General features: G+C 54.5%; 10 protein-coding genes across 10 annotated transcripts; 8 read left to right on the top strand and 2 right to left on the bottom strand.

Moving 5' to 3' along the window:
* Positions 1-21: 21 nt before the first annotated feature.
* PUNSTDRAFT_144539 (uncharacterized protein) lies at positions 22-2,810 on the bottom strand (the record flags this gene model as incomplete). The annotated part of the gene is made up of 1 exon (XM_007385157.1): positions 22-2,810. One exon carries the CDS (start codon positions 2,808-2,810, stop codon positions 147-149), a length of 2,664 nt encoding a protein of 887 aa, XP_007385219.1. The 3' UTR covers positions 22-146.
* A 2,063-nt stretch (positions 2,811-4,873) lies between these two features.
* PUNSTDRAFT_135628 (uncharacterized protein) lies at positions 4,874-5,411 on the top strand (the record flags this gene model as incomplete). Its single annotated transcript, XM_007385156.1, has 2 exons — positions 4,874-5,204; positions 5,266-5,411. 2 exons carry the CDS (start codon positions 4,874-4,876, stop codon positions 5,409-5,411), a joined length of 477 nt encoding a protein of 158 aa, XP_007385218.1.
* Positions 5,412-6,881: 1,470 nt separating this feature from the next.
* On the top strand, positions 6,882-7,940 carry PUNSTDRAFT_88921 (uncharacterized protein). Its single transcript, XM_007385155.1, has 4 exons — positions 6,882-7,231; positions 7,300-7,571; positions 7,626-7,729; positions 7,781-7,940. Exons 1-4 carry the CDS (start codon positions 6,901-6,903, stop codon positions 7,908-7,910), a joined length of 837 nt encoding a protein of 278 aa, XP_007385217.1. The 5' UTR covers positions 6,882-6,900; the 3' UTR covers positions 7,911-7,940.
* Positions 7,941-8,889: 949 nt separating this feature from the next.
* PUNSTDRAFT_144537 (myosin regulatory light chain cdc4) lies at positions 8,890-10,104 on the top strand. Its single transcript, XM_007385154.1, has 7 exons — positions 8,890-8,901; positions 9,063-9,075; positions 9,126-9,269; positions 9,466-9,531; positions 9,637-9,701; positions 9,753-9,835; positions 9,892-10,104. The coding sequence occupies exons 1-7, from the start codon at positions 8,899-8,901 to the stop codon at positions 9,941-9,943; spliced, it is 426 nt and encodes a 141-aa protein (XP_007385216.1). The 5' UTR covers positions 8,890-8,898; the 3' UTR covers positions 9,944-10,104.
* A 168-nt stretch (positions 10,105-10,272) lies between these two features.
* On the top strand, positions 10,273-12,387 carry PUNSTDRAFT_88916 (uncharacterized protein). Its single transcript, XM_007385153.1, has 5 exons — positions 10,273-10,506; positions 10,559-10,681; positions 10,738-11,201; positions 11,255-11,349; positions 11,407-12,387. The coding sequence occupies exons 1-5, from the start codon at positions 10,390-10,392 to the stop codon at positions 12,285-12,287; spliced, it is 1,680 nt and encodes a 559-aa protein (XP_007385215.1). The 5' UTR covers positions 10,273-10,389; the 3' UTR covers positions 12,288-12,387.
* A 109-nt stretch (positions 12,388-12,496) lies between these two features.
* On the bottom strand, positions 12,497-14,809 carry PUNSTDRAFT_135624 (kinase-like protein; the record flags this gene model as incomplete). Its single annotated transcript, XM_007385152.1, has 7 exons — positions 12,497-12,687; positions 12,745-12,779; positions 12,840-12,910; positions 12,969-13,130; positions 13,186-13,473; positions 13,520-13,609; positions 13,664-14,809. The coding sequence occupies 7 exons, from the start codon at positions 14,807-14,809 to the stop codon at positions 12,497-12,499; spliced, it is 1,983 nt and encodes a 660-aa protein (XP_007385214.1).
* Positions 14,810-15,878: 1,069 nt separating this feature from the next.
* On the top strand, positions 15,879-17,161 carry PUNSTDRAFT_53372 (uncharacterized protein). The gene is made up of 4 exons (XM_007385151.1): positions 15,879-16,033; positions 16,094-16,284; positions 16,334-16,927; positions 16,989-17,161. The coding sequence occupies exon 3, from the start codon at positions 16,419-16,421 to the stop codon at positions 16,890-16,892; it is 474 nt and encodes a 157-aa protein (XP_007385213.1). The 5' UTR covers positions 15,879-16,033; positions 16,094-16,284; positions 16,334-16,418; the 3' UTR covers positions 16,893-16,927; positions 16,989-17,161.
* Positions 17,162-18,251: 1,090 nt separating this feature from the next.
* PUNSTDRAFT_121211 (uncharacterized protein) lies at positions 18,252-21,236 on the top strand (the record flags this gene model as incomplete). Its single annotated transcript, XM_007385150.1, has 9 exons — positions 18,252-18,399; positions 18,456-18,564; positions 18,620-18,718; positions 18,769-18,908; positions 18,969-19,064; positions 19,126-19,191; positions 19,245-19,352; positions 19,410-19,786; positions 19,838-21,236. Exons 1-9 carry the CDS (start codon positions 18,292-18,294, stop codon positions 21,234-21,236), a joined length of 2,502 nt encoding a protein of 833 aa, XP_007385212.1. The 5' UTR covers positions 18,252-18,291.
* Positions 21,237-22,573: 1,337 nt separating this feature from the next.
* On the top strand, positions 22,574-23,775 carry PUNSTDRAFT_53371 (uncharacterized protein; the record flags this gene model as incomplete). Its single annotated transcript, XM_007385149.1, has 1 exon — positions 22,574-23,775. A coding segment is annotated over exon 1 (629 nt), but the record flags the coding sequence as incomplete, so codon positions are not given.
* A 5-nt stretch (positions 23,776-23,780) lies between these two features.
* PUNSTDRAFT_53370 (kinase-like protein) lies at positions 23,781-24,913 on the top strand (the record flags this gene model as incomplete). Its single annotated transcript, XM_007385148.1, has 6 exons — positions 23,781-23,867; positions 23,927-24,019; positions 24,089-24,397; positions 24,456-24,584; positions 24,640-24,710; positions 24,765-24,913. The coding sequence occupies 6 exons, from the start codon at positions 23,781-23,783 to the stop codon at positions 24,850-24,852; spliced, it is 777 nt and encodes a 258-aa protein (XP_007385210.1). The 3' UTR covers positions 24,853-24,913.
* Positions 24,914-25,656: the final 743 nt, after the last annotated feature.

Below are 25,656 nucleotides of genomic sequence, written 5' to 3'. Positions count from 1 at the left end.
ATGAACAGAGAGATGAGAGCAGGAAGACGTATTTCGTCAAGTACATATTGCATGGTATGAGAAATGAAGGATGAGAGATAATATACAATCCTTGATGTTTGGCATTCGTTTCGCGCCCTCACGCACTAGCAAAGCATACAACAACGTCAAAAGCATTCCAACCCCTTCAGTTGCAAGTCCGGAACAATGTCTAGGTCCGCCACGAGCTGTGTGAGATCCTCCGCCGACACTGATCTTGACAACGACGAGCCGTTCCTCTTTTCCGTTTCGAGGTCCATAGCGCTGCGTCGATTAGCGAGCAACCTCGCGCTCGACTCTCTTCTCCTGAAAAGCATCTTCGCCGCCAGTTGCGATACGCTCCGCGTCGGGCCTTTGGACGCGCCGCCGCCGCTCACAATTTCAACCGTACGCTCGCCCTCCGGGCACTCCCCGCGTAGCCTGAGACTCAACAGTGCCCCGACCTCCCTGCCGCGCTCCTTGGCTCGCTTTCTTCGCCTCTTGGCTTCTGCACGAAGCGTCATCACGGCCTGCAATTCCCTCCTCGCCTCCGCCTCGAAGGGGTCCCAGGCCGACGGCAGTGAAGGCTTCGAGTAGAGGATATCGGCTGAGAGACGTGCAAGACGGTCGGCAAGCTGTGCCTCGATCTTGCGTTCTGCGCGCTCGGCTGCGAGTGCGCGTGCGCGGAGTCCGCACAAGCGTGCAAGCTCCGATGCCGGGTCGAGGTTGGCGGGGATCTGAAGCTCTCGAAGGAGCGGATCGTCCGGGGGAGGAGAGGATGAGATCGTAGTGCCGGGAACGAGTAACAGGCTCGAGGTCGAGGCCGCGGGGAGATCGGCTGGCGGAGGAGACGGCGTTTGCATGTGCGAACAGTAGGCGGAGAACGGCGATGGCGGTGGTATGGCTGACTCTTCCTCGAGAGAGAGGAAGCGGCGCCTCGGCGACCCTGGAGGCGGCTCTTCGGGGACGAAAGGGGTGTCGGATCGCCCATCGGCGTCGTCATCCGTGTCCATCTCGAGCTCTGGCAAACTAGACCTGCGCGAGGGCGAACCGGGCACTGCTGTCGGCGGCTCTTCCTCCAGGTCCTCAAGCGACAGAAAGCCGCGTCTGGAAGGCGACGGAGGAGGGGGCAACATCTCGTCCATGTCGTCTTCGTCGAAGAAAAAGGTTGGATGCCGATGATTTGGCGGATACCAACTTTTGACGTTGTCAGGACCCCCAAACAAGTTGAACTCCGAGTCCGTAGGCGTGTTTATCCCGAACGCGGACGATTGAGAGGACTGGGCGGAGAGTGAGGAGAGGAGCGACGAAGCTCCGGGTGACGGGTGTTCGACATCGACCTCCATATGCTCCAACGCCGACGAAGAAGCATTTTCCGCAGGTTGCCAGTCGTGGGGGTAAAACAAAGGCGAACGGTGCGTAGCATCCGGGAGCGTACCGGGCGTTTGATCATGGTCGGCTTCGGGTATATGCATCTGCTCCGGTGATCGGGAATGTAATGTTACAGACGAGGCCGCATGGAGCTTGAGCGTCGGACGCTTCTCAGAGGTTGCCTGAAGATTCGGCTCCTGGCTGTGTAACGCAACGGGCACGGGCTCGTGGAGATAAACAGACGGATAGGCCAATACGCCAGCCTCCGCCGCTTGCGGGAGCGATAGGCTGGCTTCGAACGATTGAGTTGCTTTGTTCCGTGGCGGGATCTGCTCGTGAGGAAGCTCGTCGAGCTCGATTGGCCGGCGTCTCTCTGAGGGAACGGATGGATTAGAATCCTGGCTGTGCACTGCGGGCGGAGGCGCTCGGGTTAGCAACCGAGCACGGGGCGCGTCTGGGGACGAGGAGGCCATTGATAGACTCGAACCATCCCACGGCGGGAGTACCATCATGGGACCTTCAAGAAGCCCTAGACTGTGGATGTCGTTCGTCTGTGTCTCCTGCCACGACGACTGAGGACCGGACGCTACTGAGGCACCGGCCTCCGATGACGGTTCTCCCGAGAACGCATTCGGTCCGAAGAACGAGGGCCCGCTAGGAAACGCATCTTCTGAGCCCCAGAATGGTGGGTTTTGACGCGATGAAGACGTCAGGCTCGCGTCCTCGTCCGGATCAGGATATGAGGGATGAAGAGGCATCTGTCTCGATCTCCTGCTGGAAGGTTCTGGCAAGGAACGATCCTCCACCGCATCGCGCAAGCCCAGGATAGATGAAGCGGGCCGATCTGCAGGAAGATCTTCCCAGTCGTGCTCTCGCCAATTGACGTTCGGTCCGAAGAGAGTAGACTCGGTTTGATGCGTGTGCCATCCCGTTGAACGCGGAATAGACGAGTGCGCTCCTTTCATTTGCCATTGCAGTTGCGACACGACCCCTTCCGACGCGATCGGGCTAACGCCTGATGGTTCATGGATAGGATCACGGTCGCCGCTACTGTCGGGTAGAGAACGGGCGTGCAAGGGCTGTGTAGGAGGGGGTGAAAGCGGGACATGTTCATGTGGCGGGGGTACAGGAGGGAACTCTTCATGTTCCATGATCGGCGAGAGGGGCCCGAGATCCGGGGAACAGCGATCGCGAGTCGGTGACGAGGAGGGGGTAGGCAAAGTCGGGAGAGGAACGTTGCGGCTTGGCTCGGAACCTGTGGGGGGTGGCGAGGGGTAGATCACGGTGTTGGACACGAAGCAGACGGGCGGATCGGGGTGTATATGAGCACACGGTAAATTGGCCACTGCGGACGCCGATTCTGGTGGATGGTCCAGAGGTGAATGAAGAATCGTGTCGAGGTGGTTAACAAGCGGTGCGCGACACGCAGATAGAAAATCCATCGCCGTGGGTGTCGATAATAGGCCGCATTCCTGGCCACATCGCAACATAAGGGCTCCATTGTATTGTGCTCCTGTGGCTCAAGGAGGGACTCACGGACAGCGTGGCGTTCAGAGTGTGTTGGACATGCTGCTCATCGTTGGGGACGGTGCTGAAGGGATAAAGAAAGCCAGAAGATTGACCGTCGCTGGTTTTGCGTGCCAGCATCCATCGCACGACCCCAGCACGCGCCCTGCCGCATGCTGCCAGATCCCCGTTCCAGGGACCCCTGCACCCGTTTGCCGATGCGGCCTTCGCGTTCTCTTGCCTTTTCCGGCCCGCTCTGCTGTTTACGTCAGGGGTCCACCGTTGCCTCTGCGAACGAGCGCGACGCCGTCGAGCGTAACCCCGCGGCGGCGCTCAACGAACGAGGCCGTCTGCCTCGTATCTCGCGTCCTGGAACACGTTACAGCAATAATCTTTTCTCTTTCGTGCCCTCGTTCCCTTTCTAACGCCGTGCATTTTTTCCATTGTCGTTCGATCGGGCTCTGTCGCGCGAAAGGCGATGCAACACGCTTTTCAACGCGTTGCCAACACGAGGAAGGGTCTCCAGCAGCCGCCACTGCGACCGGGCCACATCACGCAACGCAGGAGGCCCCGGCTGGCACCAGAACCTGATCTTGTTCCCAGTCGTGCAGTACTTGAAAATCTTCTCTATTTTCTCCCTCCATATCAAGCTTATTCTCAATTGTCGCCATCTTCCCAGGACCAGCATCATCAAGAGGCGCTTTCTACCCACAAATGTCCTTATCGGCGCTGCTATGCTTCCGTCGCCAGCCAGTAATTGTCGATCCTACGTCATCTGAGCGCCCGAAGCACGCCTTATATCCGACCAACGTGCAACAATTACTTGTGGAACCGCATCGGCCTTATCAGAATATTCGCATCGGAAACACGCAGCCTCAAACAGGACGCGAGCGTACAGACAGTCCGGTGAAGAGAAACCCCTACAAGGTCGGATCGTCCCACATATGTACGTCTTGACATCCATGGCAGTCATTCCTCTCTCTCATCAGACCGTAGCCGGCTTACTCATCTTCGACGCTCTTCGTTCCGCAGATCATTCATCTATGAGGCCAACCTCAAGCCCGGAGCCAGAGGTTGGTCCCAAACTAGGAATACCCATCCCTGCAGGTCCACACTCGCGCTTGTTGCATCCCAGCTGGGATCAGGTCGCCGAATCGCAGGACTGGCTTTGGAAAACGTCTTGCTGGAAGTTACTTAGCTAGTTCCCAGTGCGGTGCGTCCGAGATGGGGCTCCTCCGTCACGATCGCATCGCAACTATTCAACGGATGCTTGAGGTAGCGCTTCAGTGGTCCCAGACATGATGGCAGTCATTTGCCTCCTTTGGACTAATCTCTGCATCCTCTCCCCCGACTATCAAGGGTTTTCGATACCCTCTAGAGAGTCTGGCTATGGCGACACTGCAGCAATGTATTGTCTTTCAGCTTCTTCAGCGACGGATCTCTCCGAGTGTACGATCTGGAATCATGGCATCAAACTTGTCAGGAGAGAGGTATACCAATCGTGCACGTCCGTGCGTGTATCCGTATTGACCGGTTCCTATGTGGTTGTATCGGAGTGTGTACCAGGGACCAGGGTTCATGACGGTCCCTACGGCACCCGCTGAACAAGACGACCTCTCACCAAGTCCGTCTTTCGCGGTACCGCGGAATAAGACAGGTGGATTCAGGAATTACCCTCTGCGATTTGGTACTTTGCCGACGTATTGACAATGGCCGGACCCGCGTATGTTCCAAGTCCTTCAGACCTTGTAGATGGGCATCTTCACGCTCTATGTCTCGTCACTCAAGATGCCGCAACTGAATGAGGTGGGCCGCCAGTGTGTCTTGTGTGGGTCTTGCGCAGATCCTTTCAGTCAGCTTGTCGCGAGTTTAGTCAGTCTTCATTGAATGGTGCTATCACTAGCCTTCCTGACGCCACTCCAGACAGGAATGTGGAAGTATATATGCACCTGCAACGGCGTTATAGCTGGGTGAGCCTGCGTCCGGTCGACTCTACGCTATGTCTGAACCTGCCACTATCACCGCATCCCTGAAGTACCTGCGCCGACCGACTCACAACGACAGACTCCACCTATATGTTACGAAGCCTCCCGGCCCGGACGAGCGCGCGTCCAACTTCGAATACGAGGACCATGACGTGCAGATCGAGAACCTTTGCGGGAAGGAGAGCGAGGTCACCTTGGACAACCACGGCTCCCAGTTCTTCCGTCACCCTGCAAAGCATCGAGAGTTTCGTGTTAACGAGGACACCCAGAAGGAATACTACCTCGAGAGCGAGCACCTAATCAAGGAGCTTACAGATGCCTCTAGGGTCGTATTTTTTGACCATAGTAGGTCTATTTTTCATGTCACGTCGACTGTCCAAACGCGCAGCTGAACCGAGTTATTCAGCTGTTCGCCGTCGCAACCCTGCAGCTAATGGCAGAGACCCTCAGAACCGCCAGCCGGCAGCAGCTGTGCACGTTGATCAGACCACCTGCCTCGATAGCTCGAGTCCATCATCATCTTCCGGTAGCCGATGTTCCCAGATTGCTTGAGAAGCACTTTCAAATCATCAATCTGTCGCCCAATCTCGCATCCCGCTTACGACTGGCCGTTAGCCCTGTGCGACTGCAGATCCGTTGATCCAGAGGATCTTGTCCCTGTTGCGCTCATCGTGAGTGCTCGCGTTCTTCTGGAAAAAGACGCTGATGCCATGGCGGACACATGAGCAGCATGCTGATAGAGAAGGCGAAACGTTCACAGTGAAGTACAACCTGTACGGTGCGTCCTTAGATGTTGAAGGGTCCGCGAATGCGGTACGAGGTGTCAAAACGGCAACGCTCCCGTCTTGAGTCGAAACATAGCTAAACCACCGTGTAAATCAACACGGCTCAAAGTCGTTGGGAGAGAAAGTAGGACTTACCACTTGATCAGGACTCCCTCGCCGAGTCCCAGTCCTCTAACGTATTTCTAGCGATGATTTGGGGAATCTATCGAGCTGAGGGTTCTTGTCTTTTACGACTGATGGCGTATGCTCCGGGTCGTTCAGTGCTTGAATAAAATCAACGATTTCTTCAGTCGTTCTTATGTCGCGTACATGCACTATTACCAGTATGATTCGAGGAAGCAGGGTTTCAGTCAGTGATGGGGCTGACAAATCGGCAACCGACGTGTCGTTAGCAAGGACACGCGATCCTCGAGGACTACAAGAAACCGGCGCCGATAATTATGCGTTCCGTTAGCATTCCCATTCACGAATTGCCCATGTTGAACTCGCATTGATTTCTGGCGTGTGGATGCCTCGTCGCGTATAATCAATTGACATCGTTCGTCATCGTATTATTAACAGCACAGGGTCGCATATCCCGCTCCTCCTGATCTTGATGAACATTAAGTTATCGTACATGGCGAGCACATCTCGTCTGTCCGGCTTCAGCGATTCGTCATCTGACGAAACCATACGTTCAGAGAGCTCGTAGCCTCAGGTTCAAAAATTTCGACCTGATTTGTAACCTTCGTTGTCTCGATAATGCTAGTATTCGCGTCTTTTGCTCCGTTTAGTAACAGTTTGCGCTCCCATAAAGTCAAACGTCTCCTTAAAGTACAGGAAGCTGACCGTCACTCTCCGCTTGTGTCATAAGTATCGCCTACCATCTCGCACTGTGATCACGTTTGGCGCTTCATCCTTGTTCGACCGTCGCACGGGCCCTGTGATGTCAATAGAAGCCCACATTCACCGTTCAAGCCTCGATGACACATGGGGGATATAGGCATACTCTTCGTGGATATCGCTGGAACTTGAGTTGAAGTGTCCATGCCGTGTTAAGTGCGGCATATTCGTTGTGGGCAATGGCAGCCTGTCGCACGACGAGGCTCACTAAGACGTTCCTTCAGTCAGCTTGCTGCGAGCGTGAGTCAGCCTCCTTCGAATGGCGCTATCGCTTGCCTGCCTGGCGCAATGCGATCTGGGAGTACGGAAGTATATATGGAGCCTCATATGACGCTGGGATCTGTCAGACATTCAACGGATCACGACTCCATACTATGTCAGAGCCATCCTCTGTTACGGCGGCGCTACAATACGTGGTCACTCCTGCACACGGCGAGAGACTCTTCAGGTACACTAGCAGTGATCACGCCCAGGGAGGTCGCCTTACGAACATCGAACGTGAAGAGCATAATGTGCAGATAGAGAACTTACGTGGGAAGGAGAGCGCGGCCACGTTGGACAGTCACGGCTTCCAGTTCTTCCGTCGCCCTGCAAAGCATCGGGAGTTCCGTGTCGACGAGGACATCCAGAAGGAATACTACCTCGAGAGCGAGCACCTGATCAAGGAGCTTACGGGCGCATCCAAAGTCGTTTTCTTTGACCATAGTACGTCTTCGGGTTTGAATGATATAATGTTCTGTTGAAAGATAGTTGATATGACATTACCTATGCAGCCATCCGCCGCCGCAACCCAGAATTGAATGGTGACGACCCTCAGAACCGCCAGCCAGCAGCGGGAGTACACGTTGACCAGACATCACCCGCGGCAGTAGCTCGGGTTCACCGTCATCTTCCTGCAGCAGACGTCCCCAGGTTGCTGGAGAAGCGTTTCCAGATCATCAATCTATGGCGCCCCATCTCGCACCCTGCGTACGACTGGCCACTAGCCTTGTGCGACTACAGATCCATCGACCCAAAGAATGATTTGATTCCAGTAGCGCTCATTGTGAGTACTCGTCGTATATGAAGAGAATGTTAGCACTCATATGACCGTGTTCAGTATCCCGACAAGGAAGGCGAGACGTACTCCGTGAAGTATAACCCTAACCATCGCTGGAAATACGTTAGGGGTTTAGAGCCCGACGAGGGCGTTCTGATCAAGTGGTGGGTCGTTCCGATAAGGCTACGAGGACGTGTCTGACGAGAGCATGTTAGCTTCGACTCCGTGCAAGATGGGAGCGTAGCCGTATTGACCCCTCATACTGCTTTCGAAGACCCTTCGACTCCCAAGGATGCTCCGTACAGGCAATCCATTGAGCTTAGGGCGCTCGTATTCTACGATTAATTGATGTTAACAAGTCGAACATGTTGCATGCCGTCTGTCTTCTGTATTTGTTACAGTCTCGGTCGAATGAAGTTATTGTCGTGCACTATGATAGGCGCTTTTCGCGTGTGAGTATTCAGACTTGCTGATGAGCATTGTGAAGATAGAAAGGATGGACGTGCCGTCAAGGTTGTCAGTCCGAAGACGGCTATATGCTCTCATCATCCCTCCGACCAGCCGTTGTCCGTCACCACGAGGCGGGGGCTGTCCTCCAGGTTGGCTGTCCAGGGATAGGACTTCAACATCCCGCATCTGATTGCGGTACACTGAGGGTCGCGATCAACTCACCCTTCTCGCAGGGGAGTACGTTCTCCGGCGGAGGTAGCAAAATGTTGTGCTTTTCTCTGAGTATAAGCCGCGAGCTCACCGGCGCGCCTCCAGAGTCGTCTGCTTCAATCGCAGTACGTGTAGCGGGATATGTGGCGTATGCTAAATCTGCTATGCCATCTTTCTTACAGCCATTCGCCGCCGCAACCCAGAGCTGAAAGCCGAGCATTCTCTTTGATACAGTCCCAAGATGGGAGCGTCGCTGTCTTGACTCCGCATAGAGCTTTAGAAGATCCTTGAACGCCCAAGAATGCCCTGTTCAGGAATTCCATTGAGTTCAGGGCTCTCGTGTTCTACGATTGACGAAAGAGAGGCTCAGAGGGGATCTGGCCATTGTCGACGTTGCTCCTTGTATCCCTATCGTCTTGTGTGATCGTTAACCGTAGTGATGTTCTCCATGTTCGGCCAAGCCAGTACGGTACGCTGCATTCATGGGCAAAATCTGAGCAGACTGTCGAAGGAGGAGAGCTGGATCGCGCAATCGCGTTTCTGTGTTGTTGTCGTTGAATTGATGTCGGAGTCAGTCGCTGGCTGCTACGCGTCGGGCGGCGGAGTGGCGCTGTGACGCGTTGCCAAATCAGGCATTCTCCAGCCTTACCACTCCCCCTCCCCTCCGCCGACGATGGTGGGTTTCATTCTATGGATCGTGCGGTGCTTTGTGCTGATTGCCTTTCCTGTCAAATTTGAACCAATTCTAATGATTAAAAAATCGTGCGATTACGCGTCGGTTTGCATGAATCACGACCTATTGCTGCTGCACCATGGAAACGCGTATGACCTGCCTAGAGTGATAACGCAGGTATGTTGGCGTGCGTTATCCCGCAGTATTGCTGATACACTGCCATACAGAATACAAGGAAGCTTTCGCGCTGTTTGACAAGAAGGGTACCGGTGCTGTGCCTAGGGAGGTGCTGGGCGATCTGTTGCGCGCTTTGGGCCAGAATCCAACACAGGCAGAGGTGGCCGACATTGTGAACAGTGCACCTAGGGATGGTGAGCAATATGTCCTCTTCTAATAGTGTGACGTGCCTTCCCTCTCTTTCTTGCTATGCCAATCATGTCGGGGACGTTGTGCACACCGAGTTTCAGTCACCGATCGTATCGTCCATGGCCGCGAAGTGGCTCAGCTCTACTTGCTGGCTCGGCAACTAAAGATATCCCATTGTAGCTGACGATACTCTTCGTCTAGTTGACTACAAGACATTCCTCACTATACTCAACCGACCGGATGGCTTCAAACCCGCAGGAACGCCAGGTGCGTGATATTCCCGAACAGTTCGATGCGGCAGCTGATCATCACTTTCGTTGTATAATATTCCTTCCCACTGCACGCATTCCCCCTTCGATCGTCTTTGAACAGAGGAGTTCATCCGCGGATTCCAAGTATTCGACAAGGAAGGAAACGGTTTCATCGGCGCCGGCGAGGCATGTTCATACTGCTCGGCCATGCACCGCAACTAACGTCGTGATCTGCAGCTTCGATACGTACTGACTCAGCTTGGCGAGAAGATGACTGACGAAGAAGTCGACGAGCTGCTGAAGGGTGTTCAGATCGGAGCGTCAGTCAACTCAATGTGATCCTCCTCTATAGCCTAGTATGCTCACGAATCTTCAGGGATGGCAATGTGAATTACGAGTCGTTCGTCCGCACTATCCTCAGCCAATAGGCCAGAATGGAACCACATTGCACTGCAGAAGCTGCTCGGGAATGGTGAACTCATATGTATTTTGTACCTCGATAGCTACTTCTACGACGTCTGCAGCCTGCTTAGCCTGTACATGAATTGGCTCGACAGTCATCAGGTGAATGAAGGTACCAATAGCACCGTCCCGTATTACTTACCGGTCACGGGATTTGACTGGCTATGAGGTAAGAGCGCGAGCGTGCACCTTCCCTTGCGTGCCAGTGTCGCGCTGTACATCCTCGATCACTCCACCACTCATTGGAATCAATAACTCCATTCGTTCGGGATCCGACCACTGGTATATAACCCAAGGCCGCCCATATACTTCGGCTCTGTGTCTGCACGGAAGTAGGTATCCGACCGGAATACCGTCCTCACCGAACATCTCCGCTATCACGCGGACTCCCAGTGTTATACGGCGTTCGGCTATGGACGACCTTACCAAGACCCAGCGCGATGCCGTAGAGCAGCTTCAAACGCTCACCAATGGTTCCGACGCCGACGTGGCAATTGAAATCCTCAAGAGCGCCGGCTGGGACGTGCAGGTGAGCGCGTGTATGTATGCGTGGTAGACTGGCTATCTTATAGGCCCGGTAGGTCGCTGCAGAGATGATTTTTGACGGCCCTTCGGCCGGACAGTCCTCTGCTCCTGGTCCATCGCGTCCTCCCATTGAACAATTCGAGCTCGACGATTCGGAGCAAGGCCAAATCCTTCCGCGAGTACGTCCGCGCCTTGAACTGTGCTCAACCTCTAATACTCACGCTCCGAATATTAGGGCACCCCTACGTTCGTGACTCCACGTCAAAGCACCATTTGGACGATCCTATCATTCCCTTTCAATCTCTTGTCGAACATGCTTCGCTTCATCTTCGGCATTTTGCGTATTCCATTCCCTCGACTGAACTTCACGGGCTCTCTGTCTACGTATCGACCGCCGTCTGGGCCGTCTTTTGGCCAGGTTGACCCGCGTACTGCCGCGGATCGATGGGTTCGGGCGCTAGAAGAGGAGACGGGCGCAATATGTGCGACCGGCGCAGCCTCCGGTGTCAGCGCCAACGGGAACAGCACGGGATCCTCGACGCTCACGCACCGCCATGCGGAGGATGATGGACGCAAGTCACTACCAGATTTCGTCAGGTCGAGTTATGAGCAGGCGCTGAAGCTCTGCGAACGTGAGGCGAGGATTGGATGCATTGTACTCGTCAGTGACGAACACGACGACGTGCCGGAGTTTAAGAGGTAAGCGCCGCTCCATGGACTAATCCATATCTGACATTTTCGCGCGATACTAGGGTCACTCTCACGGATCCCAGGTTACTCCAACTGCTTTTTGACAACGACTTCGTCGTCTGGGGTGGCGATGTTCGAGATAAGGATGCATGGATGGGTATGTTGCGGTATCTCAGCCTCCCGGCATCTAGCAAAAGCTCATCGCGTGACGTAGCCGCTCAGAAGCTTGAAACTACCACATATCCATTCGTAGCCTTCGTCGCTTTGCAACCTCAGCGCGGAGCGTCGCGCTCCTCGAGCACGACCGGTAACATGACCGTGTTGTCCCGCCACCAAGGGCCCGCCACGCCTGATGCTGGCCCAACTTCCGCATCGAAGCTTGTCGCGCACCTGGAGACACAGCTCCTCCCGCGAGTAAAGCCGTTCTTAGACAGGGTTCGCGCCACGTTGCGAGAAAGGGAGCACGAACGTGACTTGCGGCGGATGCAAGAGGAGGCCTTCGAAGTTGCTGCGCGGAAGGACAGGGAAAGGATCGAACGCCGGATAGAGGAGGAACGCCGGCAGCAGCGCGAACAGCAGGAGCGCGAGCAGAAGGAGAGAGAGGAGCGCGAGAAGAAGGCCTCAGAAGAGCTGGAGAAAGCACGCTGGCAGGAGAAGAGGGGTGCTTGGCGCCGGTGGGCAAGGCGTGCCCTCGTACCCCCGGAAGCCAAGAAGGGCGGGATTCGAGTCACTGTGCGCATGCCCGATGGTTCGAGGCGGATCCGCATCCTCTCACCTGAGGACTCGCTCACCGGCCTTTACGCATTCGTCGACTCGCAATTTCTGCCGTCATCCCAATCACCTACGGACGACCCGACGGATGTGCCTCAGGGCTTTGAACCTGGAGACCCAGGCATCCAATCGCAGATCCGAGCTGTTGGTGGAGCAGACAGTTGGTGGGGATTTGAGTTATTCTTCGCGTACCCCCGAAAGGAGCTTCCTTGGGCACCCAACACGAAACTTCGAGACATTCCGCAGATGAATGGGGGCGCCCAATTAGTTGTTGAGAGACGACCTGCAGATGCTGGAGACGACGGCAGTGACAGCGATAGCTGAATCTTTTCGCGCAGTATCTTTCCCACACTTAATCTAGGATCTGGCTATAGTTACTCTCGAGCACACTGGACTTAATCTATAATGACATGGCTCGTCCGACCGATGCCTACTGAATAGTATACAGAGAGATGCAGAAAGTCCTTGGTATAGTACAAGGGCGGTATAAAGGATTCTAACAGGAAATTGGAGATAATGTGTTAAAACAAGAATCAGGCGAGATGCATCGACGGATAATAAGGAAGGCCAGCGCAGTCCGCTGCGAGGAACAAATCGATGAACCCGTTGGGCTCGTATTTGTCGATGTCTTGATATTGCGTGGTTTCCCACGTTTCAAACTTAAGCGCCTCACCTAGCTGGTCATTTTCCTTGTGCTTACGCACGCCGGCAGGTCGGTAGTCATCTTGACCAAGCAAAGGTCAGGGGGGGAGCAAACGAAGAGTGCCTTGATGGTACTCACGGGGGTATCCTCGGGATCGTAACTTGACCCAGTCACTGTGAACATTGACATGATTACCATTGGTGAATTCGGCAGGCGATATACTGTAAACTCACATATTGCTGAAGAGCGTATCAGACTTAATTGCTGATATGCAAGGTCGCCTTGACCATGCGTGGTCTAGCATCTGTGTAAAGACGGTAAGAACCATACCGTGACTTCTCCCTTGCCTATTTGCGACATACCAATTGCACTAAACGACGGGCGTTACCATCCCTGATGCGCCTCAAATGAAAGGCGAGCCTTTTGGCGTAGCCATTGAGACGGATGACCTCGCAGACACGGTCCGACAGTTCATCATCATGTGGTCCCAAGCCGTACTTCTGCGTAATGTCATGGAAGTAATTCTGCGAAGAGGAAGCCGTGTCGGTCAGCGGCCTATGGGAAAAAAATAATTCTTACTTTAGTATAGCCAAGATTGATTTCCAGAAAGACAACGCCAACCGCCCATATGTCCGACCTCCAGCTTGTGAACCCTGAGTTCTCGTCGACAGTTTCAGGCGCCATGTATCCAGGTGTCCCGCACACTCCGCGGGGGGTGAACGAATCAAAATACTGTCCTTGGGGACAAACGGTGGAGAGGCCAAAATCCGACAACGCAAGATGGCCCTCCGCGTCGACGAGGATGTTATCAGGTTTAATATCCCGGTGAACGATACTGTAGCCATGCAGGAATGCGATTGCATCGACCTTCGATCATTAGTGTTTAGTTCTTCTCCTCGTCCTAAGCACTCACCAATTCTGCCATGTAATAGAGTGTGTCATGGGGGGACACCACGCCTGAAGTAGCAGTTAGGCGGTATGAGAGCGTTTCGGAATACAGCGGCTGAGGTCCGGTTATGAATACGGTAACTGAGTCATCTAGAAACTATCAACGTACCATAGCGATGTAGACGTTGGTTTGATCTTGCCAGGAGCTTTCGAGGTGGCACAGGAAGGGAGACGAATCAAAGGACGCTATTCCTTTCAATATTTCAATCTCGTTGCGAATATCAATGATCGCATCCGATGCTCGAAATCCTCGCGCCTGCGCGTTAACCATGAGCTGGCGCTTATTGCAGGCCTTGATAGCTCTCTCGATCCCTGTCTCCTTGGACCTGGCAGAAAACACGCAGCCGACAGCACCTTTTCCTGTCAGAGTACAGGCAGTCCATGTATTGTTGCCGTCAAATAGCACGGGGGCGGGGGCCTTGGGCAAGGTAGACTCCGCGTCATCGTCGTCACTATTCAGCACAGGTGCAGTTTTCTCGTCCTCGTCCTCGCCCTTGTCCTCGTCTTCGCTGAGAGCAACCGCTGAATCCTCCGAGTAACGAGGAATATAAGCAAGATCGTCGCCGACTTTGATGTGGTCAAACTTTTCGACAGCGATTGGAGACGACAAGAATTCCAATCCTAGCGCGGTCCCGAGGTCGTCTTCGATCATGTGGGCACAAGTAGCAATTTTGTCTTCCTCCGTGCCGGGCCCAGGGAGTGCGGAGTCTGAAACGGCTTCGTCGATCAGCTCGATGGATGGGGCACGAGGGCGTTCTCCCGCACAGACAACGTCATCAACAAGCGAGGCAGGCGGGGTACAGGGAGTTGATATGGAGCTCTGAGATGATGCATCGGAGTCGAACACAGCGTCGGCGACTAGCAATGGAGTATGGGCATCTTCTCCCAAAGCCGTTGGACGACGGGGCTTGGTGAAGGTAGGGGGGTGCAGAGAGCGTTCATCGCTTTGAAGGCCAGCCACAATGGCGTCGAAGATCTTGCATTCGAGCTCTTGGCGGCGGCGGAGGCTGGGGTTGACCTTTGTCGCCGCTCCAGTAGCACACGCACCAGCCGAGTCCTCAACACAATCGCAGGTGGATATCTGACCGAGACCGAAAAGGGCGAGAATGGCGTCAAGCAGACGGGCCGCGCGAGCGAAGTAGTTGAAAATAAAGGATGTGACCGGGGGTGGCGTGAGAGGTGAGGGACCGTAAGTGGCGTGGATGCCAGTGCGGAAAGGGTCGCTCAGAGCAAGCTGAGCTCGCAAGAGCGACATCGGAATCATGGTATGGATGAGGTCGAGAGGGTGGCGGTTGAGGACAAGGAGGGCCAACAGAACGACGCAGGCTTATATGTCTGGGCATTGTCCTTGGGCCACAAAGCTGTTGATGATCGGTGGCTCCACACGGCCTGGGTGGCAAAGGTATTCAGGCAAGGTATCCATTTTCTTGATGTTCGCGCACGCTTGAGGACTGCATATCGAAGATGATAGACTGCAATTGCTATAGAGCAGGGCAGTATATCCTGCCTAGCCCTCCAAAGTTAGCTATACGAGCTGCCGTGGCGATGTCGAAGTGAGTCTCCAGACAATAAATGGAAGAACCGGTTGTGCTCACTGCATGGTGGCTGTTTGTCTGAGTGAGCGACCGAATGTGAGTAAGAGAGGAGATGTCGAGAGGCGTCGCTCAGTTACGTTCTTCGCTGGTGACAAAGTTGCCAACCCTTTGCTTTGTTGTCGTCGATAACGGCCAACTGGGTCCCCATAGCAACGCATACAGTTGGCGTTTGCGACTGCAACCCCGTGTTCGTTCAGCGTAAAGGCCACAGCAGAGCGTTATACATGACGATGTTGGGCTCGTCAGGGGCCCCAAAGGGCTCGCCCATTGACGGTCACGAAGCAAACGAATAGCTTGATCCGGACGTGTCCTCCAGCTTTCAAGCTCAAGCTCAAGCTTCAAGCGGGCAGCTATGACAACCCCGTCATCGAAGGCTTCAGAACAATCGCCCCTTAGAGCACAAGTATACGTCCACGGTGCACAATATGCGTTGGCAAAGGAGAACACTGCATGATCTCTGGGAAAATTCCCGCGTTCCGGGAGGACCAGTTGACCATTCCATTCAATAAAGATCTCTTCGACATCCTCAGCGCGCTACTTGCGGCCACTAGAGTTCCCGACATCCAAGCCAAGCAGGTGGTGCAAAAGTATCAGGTCAAGGAAAATGAGCTAATGCTCGTGGTGATGGGGGAACGGCAACGGCGAAGTCTTCCGACTCCTCGGGCCCGGCGCGGAGGCTATGCTCAGCCTTTCAGGCCCGCCCGCAGCCATGATATAGGCAACCCCAAACAAATCCGCGTTCGTTAAGTTATCTTCTCCAGTCCATTCCTTGTCGTCAACCATCCGCATCACCAGCAAGAGCGCCAGAACGAACACCTCTTGAGTCTTCAACTCGCCCTCGATCCTTTCCTTGCTCGCGTCGTACGACCCGTGCCTGCCACGAGGTGTGTTGTCTCGAACCGCAGCGACACGTAGACCCGCTTAACGCTCTTCGTGATGGCCAGGTGCACGACGGCGTCTTCCAGTCAGGTCGCGACCTTTCCGGAAGGCGGTGGAAGTGCATAACGTTCCCCTGAAAGGGAACAAGCCCGTGCTGCTGCCCATTATTGTCACAGCACCTTCCGCCGTACGTAAAGCCGTGGAAGTCACAACGACGTCCTCTATTGTCCACCTGCAATAAAGGTTCCACTCGCTGGTCAGTTGCGCGCTCCAACCGACGCACCCATATTGACAACGCTTGCCAGCGCAGCGCGCCCAACGACGACGAAGCACCTATAGCTATACATCATCGACGCTCGACTCACCCTCGACATACACTGCATTCACGCAATGGCCCACCGTATTCGCAGCATCCAAGGTTCCTGCTCTACCCCCTCGTCAGGGCACAGCGGCGACCTATTCTCTATGCCAGCAAGCCGTGCCGCACCTCCCCCTCCAGGACTTCCGTCACCGCGCGTCCGCGCTGCGGCATCGTCCGGGGCGGTTCGCACCTCACCCCACATGCGCCGTCCTTTACCCCGGCGTCCGCCCCCACCGCCTCCGCGCTTCAATGCGCTACAGCAGCAACCAGAAGATCCCTTCGCCGACAACTACGTCTTGCGACTGGCCATGCCTTCCGTCCCTTCGATGGAGATGTTACGGCAACAGGCGAGGGAGGAGCGGGATCGGCGCGCGCATCTCATCGCGAACCTCCTCCTCAGTCGTAAGCGCGCGAGGCCAATGCGGAGAAGGCCAGTCGACCCCGAAAGTGATCGACCCGAGCGGCCTTACGTGCGCAGCTCGCTCTCAGTGCCTGTGCACTAACGTGGAAGGTCTGGTCTGTCGTCGTGCAAAGGATAGTGAGTGTCTGCGCCAGGTCTATGACGTTGAACTATCACCAATCCTGATGGACTCTCACAGTACCACTTCACCGCTCACTCAAACGAAAGAGACCCATCCTTGGCGTACCTATTCATTGTACTCCATACTCGTACCACCAAACAGTCACTCATTGCATATTTCATCAAACGTTACAATTCGTATGTACCATTGCCATAATATAGGTCCGATAGGCTCGTGTGGCCTGTATATCCCCCCCGTGCATATACTATAGCCATACTAACTCCATGAAAGGATACGGCCCCCGGTGAATGGGCACTGCTACAGATCTCGCGACTGTCGTCGCATGGAAATCTCCTGCATCCTGACATGACTTTCCATCTGCTTCTTTGGCCATAACCACATCGCACCAGTGCTTTGTGTGGCCGGTTCGGTGTGGATATATGCTCTCAGCCTAAGAGCCGGAACTGTTCCGCACCTCTATATTGCGCGTTTGGTGTCAACGACACTATTGCGATACCAAACCTTTGCTTCGTCCAGTGCTTTGCGGAGCCTGAAACACTTGCGGATTTGGTTTGAACGCGCAAGGTGACACCTGCGAAGTCGAAGACGCTAGTAGGGCTCATGCCAATACACTGCGAGAAACGGTTCACAATACTACGACTGATACCCCCATCAGTTGATGCGAACTGCAGAGGCTTTGCAACATTTGCACGAGCAATCGATTGCATTCAACGACGTACGTTGCGTGAGTTGCTCATGCTCGTAGGCGCGTTGGTCTCCCTGATGACTGGCCATTGCCCAATATGTGTGGGGCTTGATGCAGAAATGCAGGCATGACATGCAGGACGCTCGTCCATGTATGAAGTACATTGCCGACGCACTAGAGCAACTGAACGGAATTTTAGCCTCAGCGCAGGATAAATGTAACCAAAATGCAAGTGCTGAGCGCTGATATCCGAGCCGTTTGTCAGGCTTCGGTGGACTGATGCTTTACTCATGCTGTCGTGAGCAGCAGGATGGACCACATTCAGCAGCAGCTCCGAGTAGTTGCTCAGTATACCCAAGCTCGGTGATTGACATCATCCATGTACAATTGCACTCGAAGAGACGGAGAAGAAGGGATGCTAATATTCCCACGCTCGATGTGTGGCGCTCGCCCGTACGCGTCATTCTGGCCCTGCGCGCTCCTCCTTCAAGCTCTTCGAGTGCCACTTCCATCCCTACGGCTTGTCCATAAACCGATCGACGATGACGACGATGACGCGGACGTTACAGGGGCGCAGTATATATACTCTCGGGCGATACAAGGCGTCCATCTCACCAACGACACTTGTACCGTACATCTTCCCCAATTATCTACTTGTTACGACTTTACGACACCATGGAACGCGCGACGTCTATCTTCGCTGCACTCGATGCTGGCAAGATCCCTAGCCAGAAACAGGTTGATTCCTGGATTGACTGGCTCATACACAGTGGCCTCGTGCAAGTGCGTGTCTGCGGCAGTGTCGAGGTTGCCTGTGCTGTCTGACCTCTTCCATTCAGGTCGAACCTTCTGGGAGCGGAGGAGAGCTCTCCGTCCAAGGAAAAATCCTGATTAACGATATAAGAGAGGTCCTCGAAGCGTATCGTGAGCTGGGCAACGAAGTCAATGGCAAGAGGTGTTTCCCATATATGGCTTGCGCATGCGCTGAGCTAGCTTGTCTCAGGTGATGATGTGATCCAAGACGCGCTATACCATCTGGGCTCGGGCGACCTCAAGAATACTGGCATTGACACCGATTCTATGGATGTCGATCTAGATGAAGGTGAGCGTGCTCCGCGGTGCAGATAACCTGTCCGTTAAACCAGTTCACAGCTACGCGCGATATCAATGCACTTCGCGCGTCGTTGCGCACGCTCATCTCCCACCTATATGCACACATTTCGGTAGAAGGACAGGGTCTGTTCTATGACTTCGCCAGCTTTACCCGCTTAACGTTGGCGGATGGTGCGGAGGTAAAGCCAAACGATCCCTTGGAAATGATATGCTCAATCAATGACACCCTTTCCTTATAGCTGATCGAGCGAGCTGCTGCCTCCACCAAGCAAACTTTACGCGAAATTGACTCCGAGGTGCAAAGTGGCGAGCGGAACCCTGGGACCGGCACAAAGGTGAATATTCACCGAGCCATGTCCACAACCAGTGGCACTAAATGTATACCCGTCATTTTAGCGTCCCGCCGACGGTGATCCCGAGGACGCGGATGCGCGAGTGAAGTTCGAAAAGACGATGGATCAAGTACGTTCTGTACCATGGCCTTCCTTCCATATATTTGAACCACCGATTACCAGGTCAAGGTCGCGGGCTCGAATGTCATCGGCGCAGGCCAGAAGGTACAAAGTGGCGCACAAGATATATCCGAACGCAGCAGCTCTAGGCTCAACGATGCGTACTATAAGGTCAGTTGACCCTCGTTGATACCGACTGTGTCACTCCTTCTGAATTATTTTGTACAGATGTGCGATCGTGCCCAGTCCGACAAAGACTATCAGCAGGCCGTCAGTACGATCTTCGACCTCTTTCAGAAATGGCTGGACAAGGCTCTCGAAACCGCTGCGGATGTCAATGCTGATACATCGCTCGAGACATTCATTGATGACCCGACACCCGAGCAACACGTACCCAAAGCGATCCGATCGCTTCGTACGCTCATCGAGCGTCTCGCCGGTGATAAGCCTCTCGACGACTTGCTCGCTGCGCTCCGCACCTGTGCGGCGGACATACGCACAGATAGCGATACCCGCAAGTGGTTCGACAACTTCTTCAACTACATGCGCAAGAGCTTGAAGGAGCCCGGTTTTGTCCGGAGTGAGGAGAGCTCGCAGCAATACGAGTACGTGCTATCCTAATTGATACTGATCGGTGTATCTGAATGCCACCCTAGTGACCTTCGCGAACGCTGGCAAGCGTTGCTCGATGCCGACTCTGACTACGGCCGCAAGTGGAAAAAGGATGTTGACGGCTTCAAGGGTGAAATCGACTCCTTCGAGCAAGGGATTCGTTCCAATAAGAAGCTCGACCGCGTACGCAAGGCGCACGTGAAGCTGCAGAAGGATATCGAGGAGGATATGTGGATCGCGCAGACCGCCGCGAGCGGCGTACAGAAATCAGCCCAAGTGGCTGCCTCCGGGCTTGGCTCGGCTCTCAGTCAGAGCACGTGGATCCTCCAGGACATGTTTAATGCCTACCTGCCTCGGTTACTCGGCTTGCTCAAGGACGTGCCGATCCCGAGAACGGAGTACAAGGACAAAGACACTGACTTCGTGCTCGAGGACCTTGACATTTCAACGTTGTCCCTCCTCCCTGGTCATGTCTACATTCGCAACATCACCGACGTCGATATCTCTGCCTCTGCGGCTGGGCAAGCCCAGACTGCCATGGGCGCCTACACCCACATCCATGCTACAGGTGTTCAGCTTCAACTGAAGGAAGTGTCGTTCTACTACTTGGATAAGTCTGCCACCGTCGGGCCTTCGGAGTTCACGGGCATCATGGAGGTTACCTTACCGCCGAAGGGTATCGACATCGATCTTCGTGTGCGTATGCTGCCCAACACAGCTTCCGGTTTGAAAGAACGCGAGAAGCGTGGAGGTTTCCACAAGATCGAGGATGTCAAGGTGGAAGTCACGGACGAGGTGGACATCAACATCAAATCGTCGAACCACTCCGTCCTTGTCACCGTCTTCAAACCCCTCCTTGTCTCTCGTTTCCGCAGTACTCTCGCCACCACCCTTGCGGAGCAGATCAAGGCTTCGCTCGAGTTCGCCGACCGTCTCGCTTGGGATGTCGGCTGTCGCGCCGAAGTCTTCGGCGACACCGGCCTGCCGAGAAGCGCTTCCATCCTTGCAGCGATTTGGAGCGAGATCGGGCACTATTCTAAAGGTCAGGGTGGTGCGACCAGTGGTTGGCGCGCCACGGGAACCGGCTTCATCAAAGGCGAGAAGGGCGATGACTTCCAGATCGCCATGGGTGTCGAACCTCAGATCTTGCCCGGCGAGAAGCGGGGCCCGAAGGGCACGTTCTCGGAGCCTGCTGCTGAGAAGGTGAAGAGGGCCGCGGCAAAGGTTGGCGAGGAACTTGACATCGATGTGCAGGACGTTCAGAGCTCGGCGCAGGAGGGCGCGCAGAAGGGAGCTGAGACCGCAAAGAAGGCGGGTCAGGTTGCTGCAGACACGTTGAACGAGGGTGCGCGTAAGGTGAGGACCTTCCGAGAGTCTGTCGAGGCGAAGGTGGAGCAGGAAAAGTCGAGCGAGGGATGGAGGAGCAGCGCGTTCGACTTGTGATTTTTTATTGAATCTCAGAATATTTGCTTCCGTTCCGACACGATATCTTTTGTAGCCACCGCCGACACATGTAGCATCCTCCACGCAAAATGTACTTGTAGCTATACACGATGTGATGCCAACAATATCCTCTGCATATCGATTTGATGTGTGGCGCGCCATCAGCGTGGCGTCGCCCCGGATCTTCGATCAAATTCAACCCGAACACCTGTTTCTTTCCCTCGTCGATTGCACTGGATCGTAATCCACCGACCAAGACTTGTGTAAGCGCATTGCTTTGGGCGACACAATTGCCTTGGTATTCTCTTGTTGTCCTGGATCTCAGATAACACCCGATTTGGACCAGTTACTTATGCTTATTGTATCTGGACTTTACAAGACAGCACCGCAAACCTCGCGATGACGATCGTCGTGCAGGCTTCTATTCATCGTATACACAACAACAAGCCCTAGTACTGCACTTTTACTGGAGTCTTGTGTTCGCTCGTGTGCGTCCTGGACGACGGACTGCATTCAACCGTACCGCGCCTCGGCACACATCGCTACCTCCTCGTACAACGGCCAAAGCGAGCGAACAAGGTGATCATGAATAAAAGGCGCGCTCTTTCACAGTTGAACGATGCAGGTGCATCCTCTCCGCCACGATCCTATTTGCATAGCTTATCTGCACAAGCGACCTACCAGACCACCCCACCCCTCACCTCGTAGTACCTCATGGAACCCCTCAAACACGATCGCAAACAAATTAACTTGCCCGTTACGCCACCCTTTACCCCGGAGACGCTCAAGGATTCTACCCTCGAGGATGCCACCGTAAGTGAAACGTAGCCGCGCGTCCTAGTAATCATCCAAACCTGATGATTTTGCTAGAACTCGTACGACAACTTTGTAACGTCATCCGACGAGGAGGAGTCACTTGACGACAAGGAACGCGTTCTCGCAAAGGGTATCGCATCGCCGCTCTCCGATGCTTCTGAACTACCGCCCCGTGGCCCGTCTCGGTCCCCGGAAACTCGACTTCGCCACACCGGAAAGCTTCGCCCCAGAATTCTCGTCGAAAGTCCCGCCTCTCAAGCCACCCAGCCCCTGCTGAACGACTCTCCTATCCACGACCAACCAAGCTTCGAATATGGCGCAAACATATACTCCATATATACCTTGAACATACGTTCTGCCTTAGACTCTGTCTCCTCCTCTCTCGTTACTGTCTACAGCTTCATCGCCTCTGTCGACGTCACCAATCTCCTTGATACCCTTCGCGACGTCTCGTATACCCTGATTCCCTTCATCTCCATTTTCTTCCTATATGTTATCTGGACTCTGCACTACGTCCTCCTGTTTGTCAGTATGGCCATCAAGCTTCTGGTCATTGTCGCCTTCGACTCTGTTTCAATTGCCTGCGCGCAGCTCGCTCACCACGTCCACACTCTCGACCCCCGCATCGTGGATCGTTCTTCCGCTCTTGGTCTTGACCTCGACCTCCTCACCCGTTTCGGCCCCGAGTATGCAGGAAGGCTGAAGCGCGGTAGTTCTAGAACGAAGACGAAGCAGAAGAAGACGCGGCGGCTCAGTCCGGTGGCTGCTGTGCGCGCAAGTAGCTTCTCGGACATGGACGACTCTTTGTCCGACTATAACGAATCAGAGCCGCTCGTTCCGGAAGTGCTGGGTGAACCTCTGTACAACTCTCCCGCGTCCATCGAAGCACCCCTTCCTGCTGCCGCTGCCGACGAGCACCCGGCTTCGCCACCAAATGAAGTGCGCGACGAGGGGGCAGTGGCTGCACGCACGTCCCCCGAAGTTGACCCTCACTTCGTACGACTTATGGAGAAACTTGTGGCATCTGGAAAGCGACAGGGCGAAGGCGTCCCGGCTCAATCTACGCTTGATGCGAAGAAAATCGCCCCTCTGCCCCGCCGCGCGCGCCTTGCGACAGGGGGGAAGCAGAAGCAGCATGGGCAGGCGCCGGAGGTGCCTGAGGGTCAGGATAAGGAGGATATCACGGACGCGCTACAGCTTCCCCCGCCTAAGGCGGACGAGCCTGTGACTTCCACAATTCCGGCCACGGATGCGAATGCTGGTCTTGGTCACAAGCGATCCCGCGAAGATGATGCAACTCCCGCGCAGCTGGATAAGACTGAATCGGCGCAGTTTCCGACGTTGAGCTCGAGTCTTTGCGTTCAGCCAAGCCAGTCCCTCGATGCCTCACGAGCTGAGGAACCGTTAGGAAATGGTCAACACGGCCCCGGTCCTGCGGCGGATGCTACGCAAGCCCCCGCGGCTCCGCCGGCACTTGCACATGCGCGCGCGTCCCACCCGCACTCAGCGCATCTGCTTTCTTCCAACGAAGTGCTCACTCACCCTATAGTTAAGGAGAAGCGATGGAGGATTCTGGGCAAACTGGGCGAGGGTCACTTCGGGCGCGTGTATTGTGCCGCAATGGGTCTCGGCTACGAGCCAAGCGTGGCGATCAAGCAAGTGTCGAAGGCCGAGTACATGGCGATGCACCGGTCATTGGAATATCTGCACAAGGAAATCGAGGTATTGATGATGACGACGCGCCAATCAAGCAGCCTGCTGTTGCAAGCGATGTGGTGCTCCTTTGAGGACCCGACGTCCGTGTTCATCGTAATGGTCAGTTTTGTCGGTCGTGCCTGATTTCTATCCTGCGCTGACCTCTCGGATGATACAAGCCTTTGCAGCGCTGCAGCTTAAGGGACAGACTAGCGATGTCTAAGGACACGCCGATCACTCCTGGCGATCAAATTCTATACATGGCCGAGATGGTGCGACTCCGGGTTTCCCTTAATCGGAGAGTTGATACTCCCAACTCATTCTCATGACAAAATAAACAGGTGCAAGCGCTCGAAGACCTACACGCTCTCAATATCGTTCACCGCGACCTCAAACCGGACAACTTCCTCCTCAACAAGAAGGGGCACGTCGTGCTCTCTGACTTCGGCGTCGCACATCAGTTCGGACACTCGCATCGCTCCATGTGGAAGCTCGGCGGGGCAGCGGGGGACTTCTATTACATGGCCCCGGAGATGCATCCTATTTCTCCTCCCGGAGATCCTGTTGTGAAATTTGGAAGCTACGACGAGCGCGCCGACATCTGGAGCCTGGGCTTGACCTTTTTACAGATGGCTCTTGGGCTTAAGAAGGTGCGTTCATCGCGAGGTTTTATATGTCAGATATGCCGGTGACGCTCGATTATGACAGAACTTCTTTATCGCGATCATGGAGCAGGATGGCGGATCTAGGCATGTTGAGGGGCCTCCTTCGTTCGAGGCCATCCAAGGTGCACTCTGTGGATTACAAGACTCCTATCTGCATAATCTGCTCGTTTGGGTGAGGACTCTTTGCTAGCGTGGTGTAGAATTTACCATTAACGTTCGTCTCCAAGATGCTGCGAAAGGATCCTGAGAGCCGTCCGTCCCTGACAAAGGTCAAACACCACGATTATTTCCATAATGTGTACGTGACAGTGAAAGACATCCGAATATATCGTTTTCCTGACTTCCGGTTTAGTAACTGGGAACAGGTCAAGTCTCATTCGTTCGGAGATCGTGAGTCGTTATCCATGAATACCTCATTCGATCGTTGGCGGATGGACTGACCTCTTTCCTGCCTTTTCCGGTCGCAGCGTCGTTCAAGCCCGTCCTACAGTTCGAAACCACGAAGGAGTCTAAACCACTACCATCAGAAACGGAATTGCATGATGCGGCGGGCCATCCCGTCCGCGAACGTGTGGACTGTCCCATCTTCAGTCCCATGAACTACGACATGTTTCCTGCAGTCGATGGAGGGTCTATTCAGGCATAAGTCGCATCGTCTCTCCTACTGACAGTGATTGCTCGTCTTGTCCGTAATCTCCTCTTCCGCTATCGTTGGTTTCGTTGCTTTTACGAACAAGGAGATCTTGGCCGGACTTCCTCTACCCCACTAGCTATAGCCATGTAATTACCGTGCGTTGCATTACGGGATGCGGACGCCGCTTGCTACAACGAAGTTCCGGTGCAATAACGGAAACGATTCCGGGTACGGTCAGATGCCTGAAGATACTGATTGCTTCTGAAGCCTGCAAATACGGAGCAGGTCGACACGTCGTCGGTAACCATATATTAGCTTGGCTACCAACACCGTCATGCAAGTCACGGACAAGCGTTTTCCAGAGTATCGTGGGTGCATGCAGCGCGGGTTAGCTGAGCATCAACAATCAATATATACGAGCCTGCAATGAGGTTTTGGGCAAACGAATACAGTACAGATGTATATTTCTCACAATGCACAGGGTTCGGCCTCGAAACGGCCAGTATGCGGTCTTAACAACTGTACATGCCTGTCTTGCACGCTTCAAGATCCGCCTAGAGTCGCAGGGAAGGCGCAAGAAACGCAATTCATCCTTGATGTTGGGTGGTCG

The sequence above is a fragment of the Punctularia strigosozonata genome (assembly GCF_000264995.1).
Source record: "Punctularia strigosozonata HHB-11173 SS5 unplaced genomic scaffold PUNSTscaffold_8, whole genome shotgun sequence".
Lineage (NCBI taxonomy): Eukaryota > Fungi > Basidiomycota > Agaricomycetes > Corticiales > Punctulariaceae > Punctularia > Punctularia strigosozonata.
This window is presented reverse-complemented; position numbering and strand designations above follow the sequence as displayed.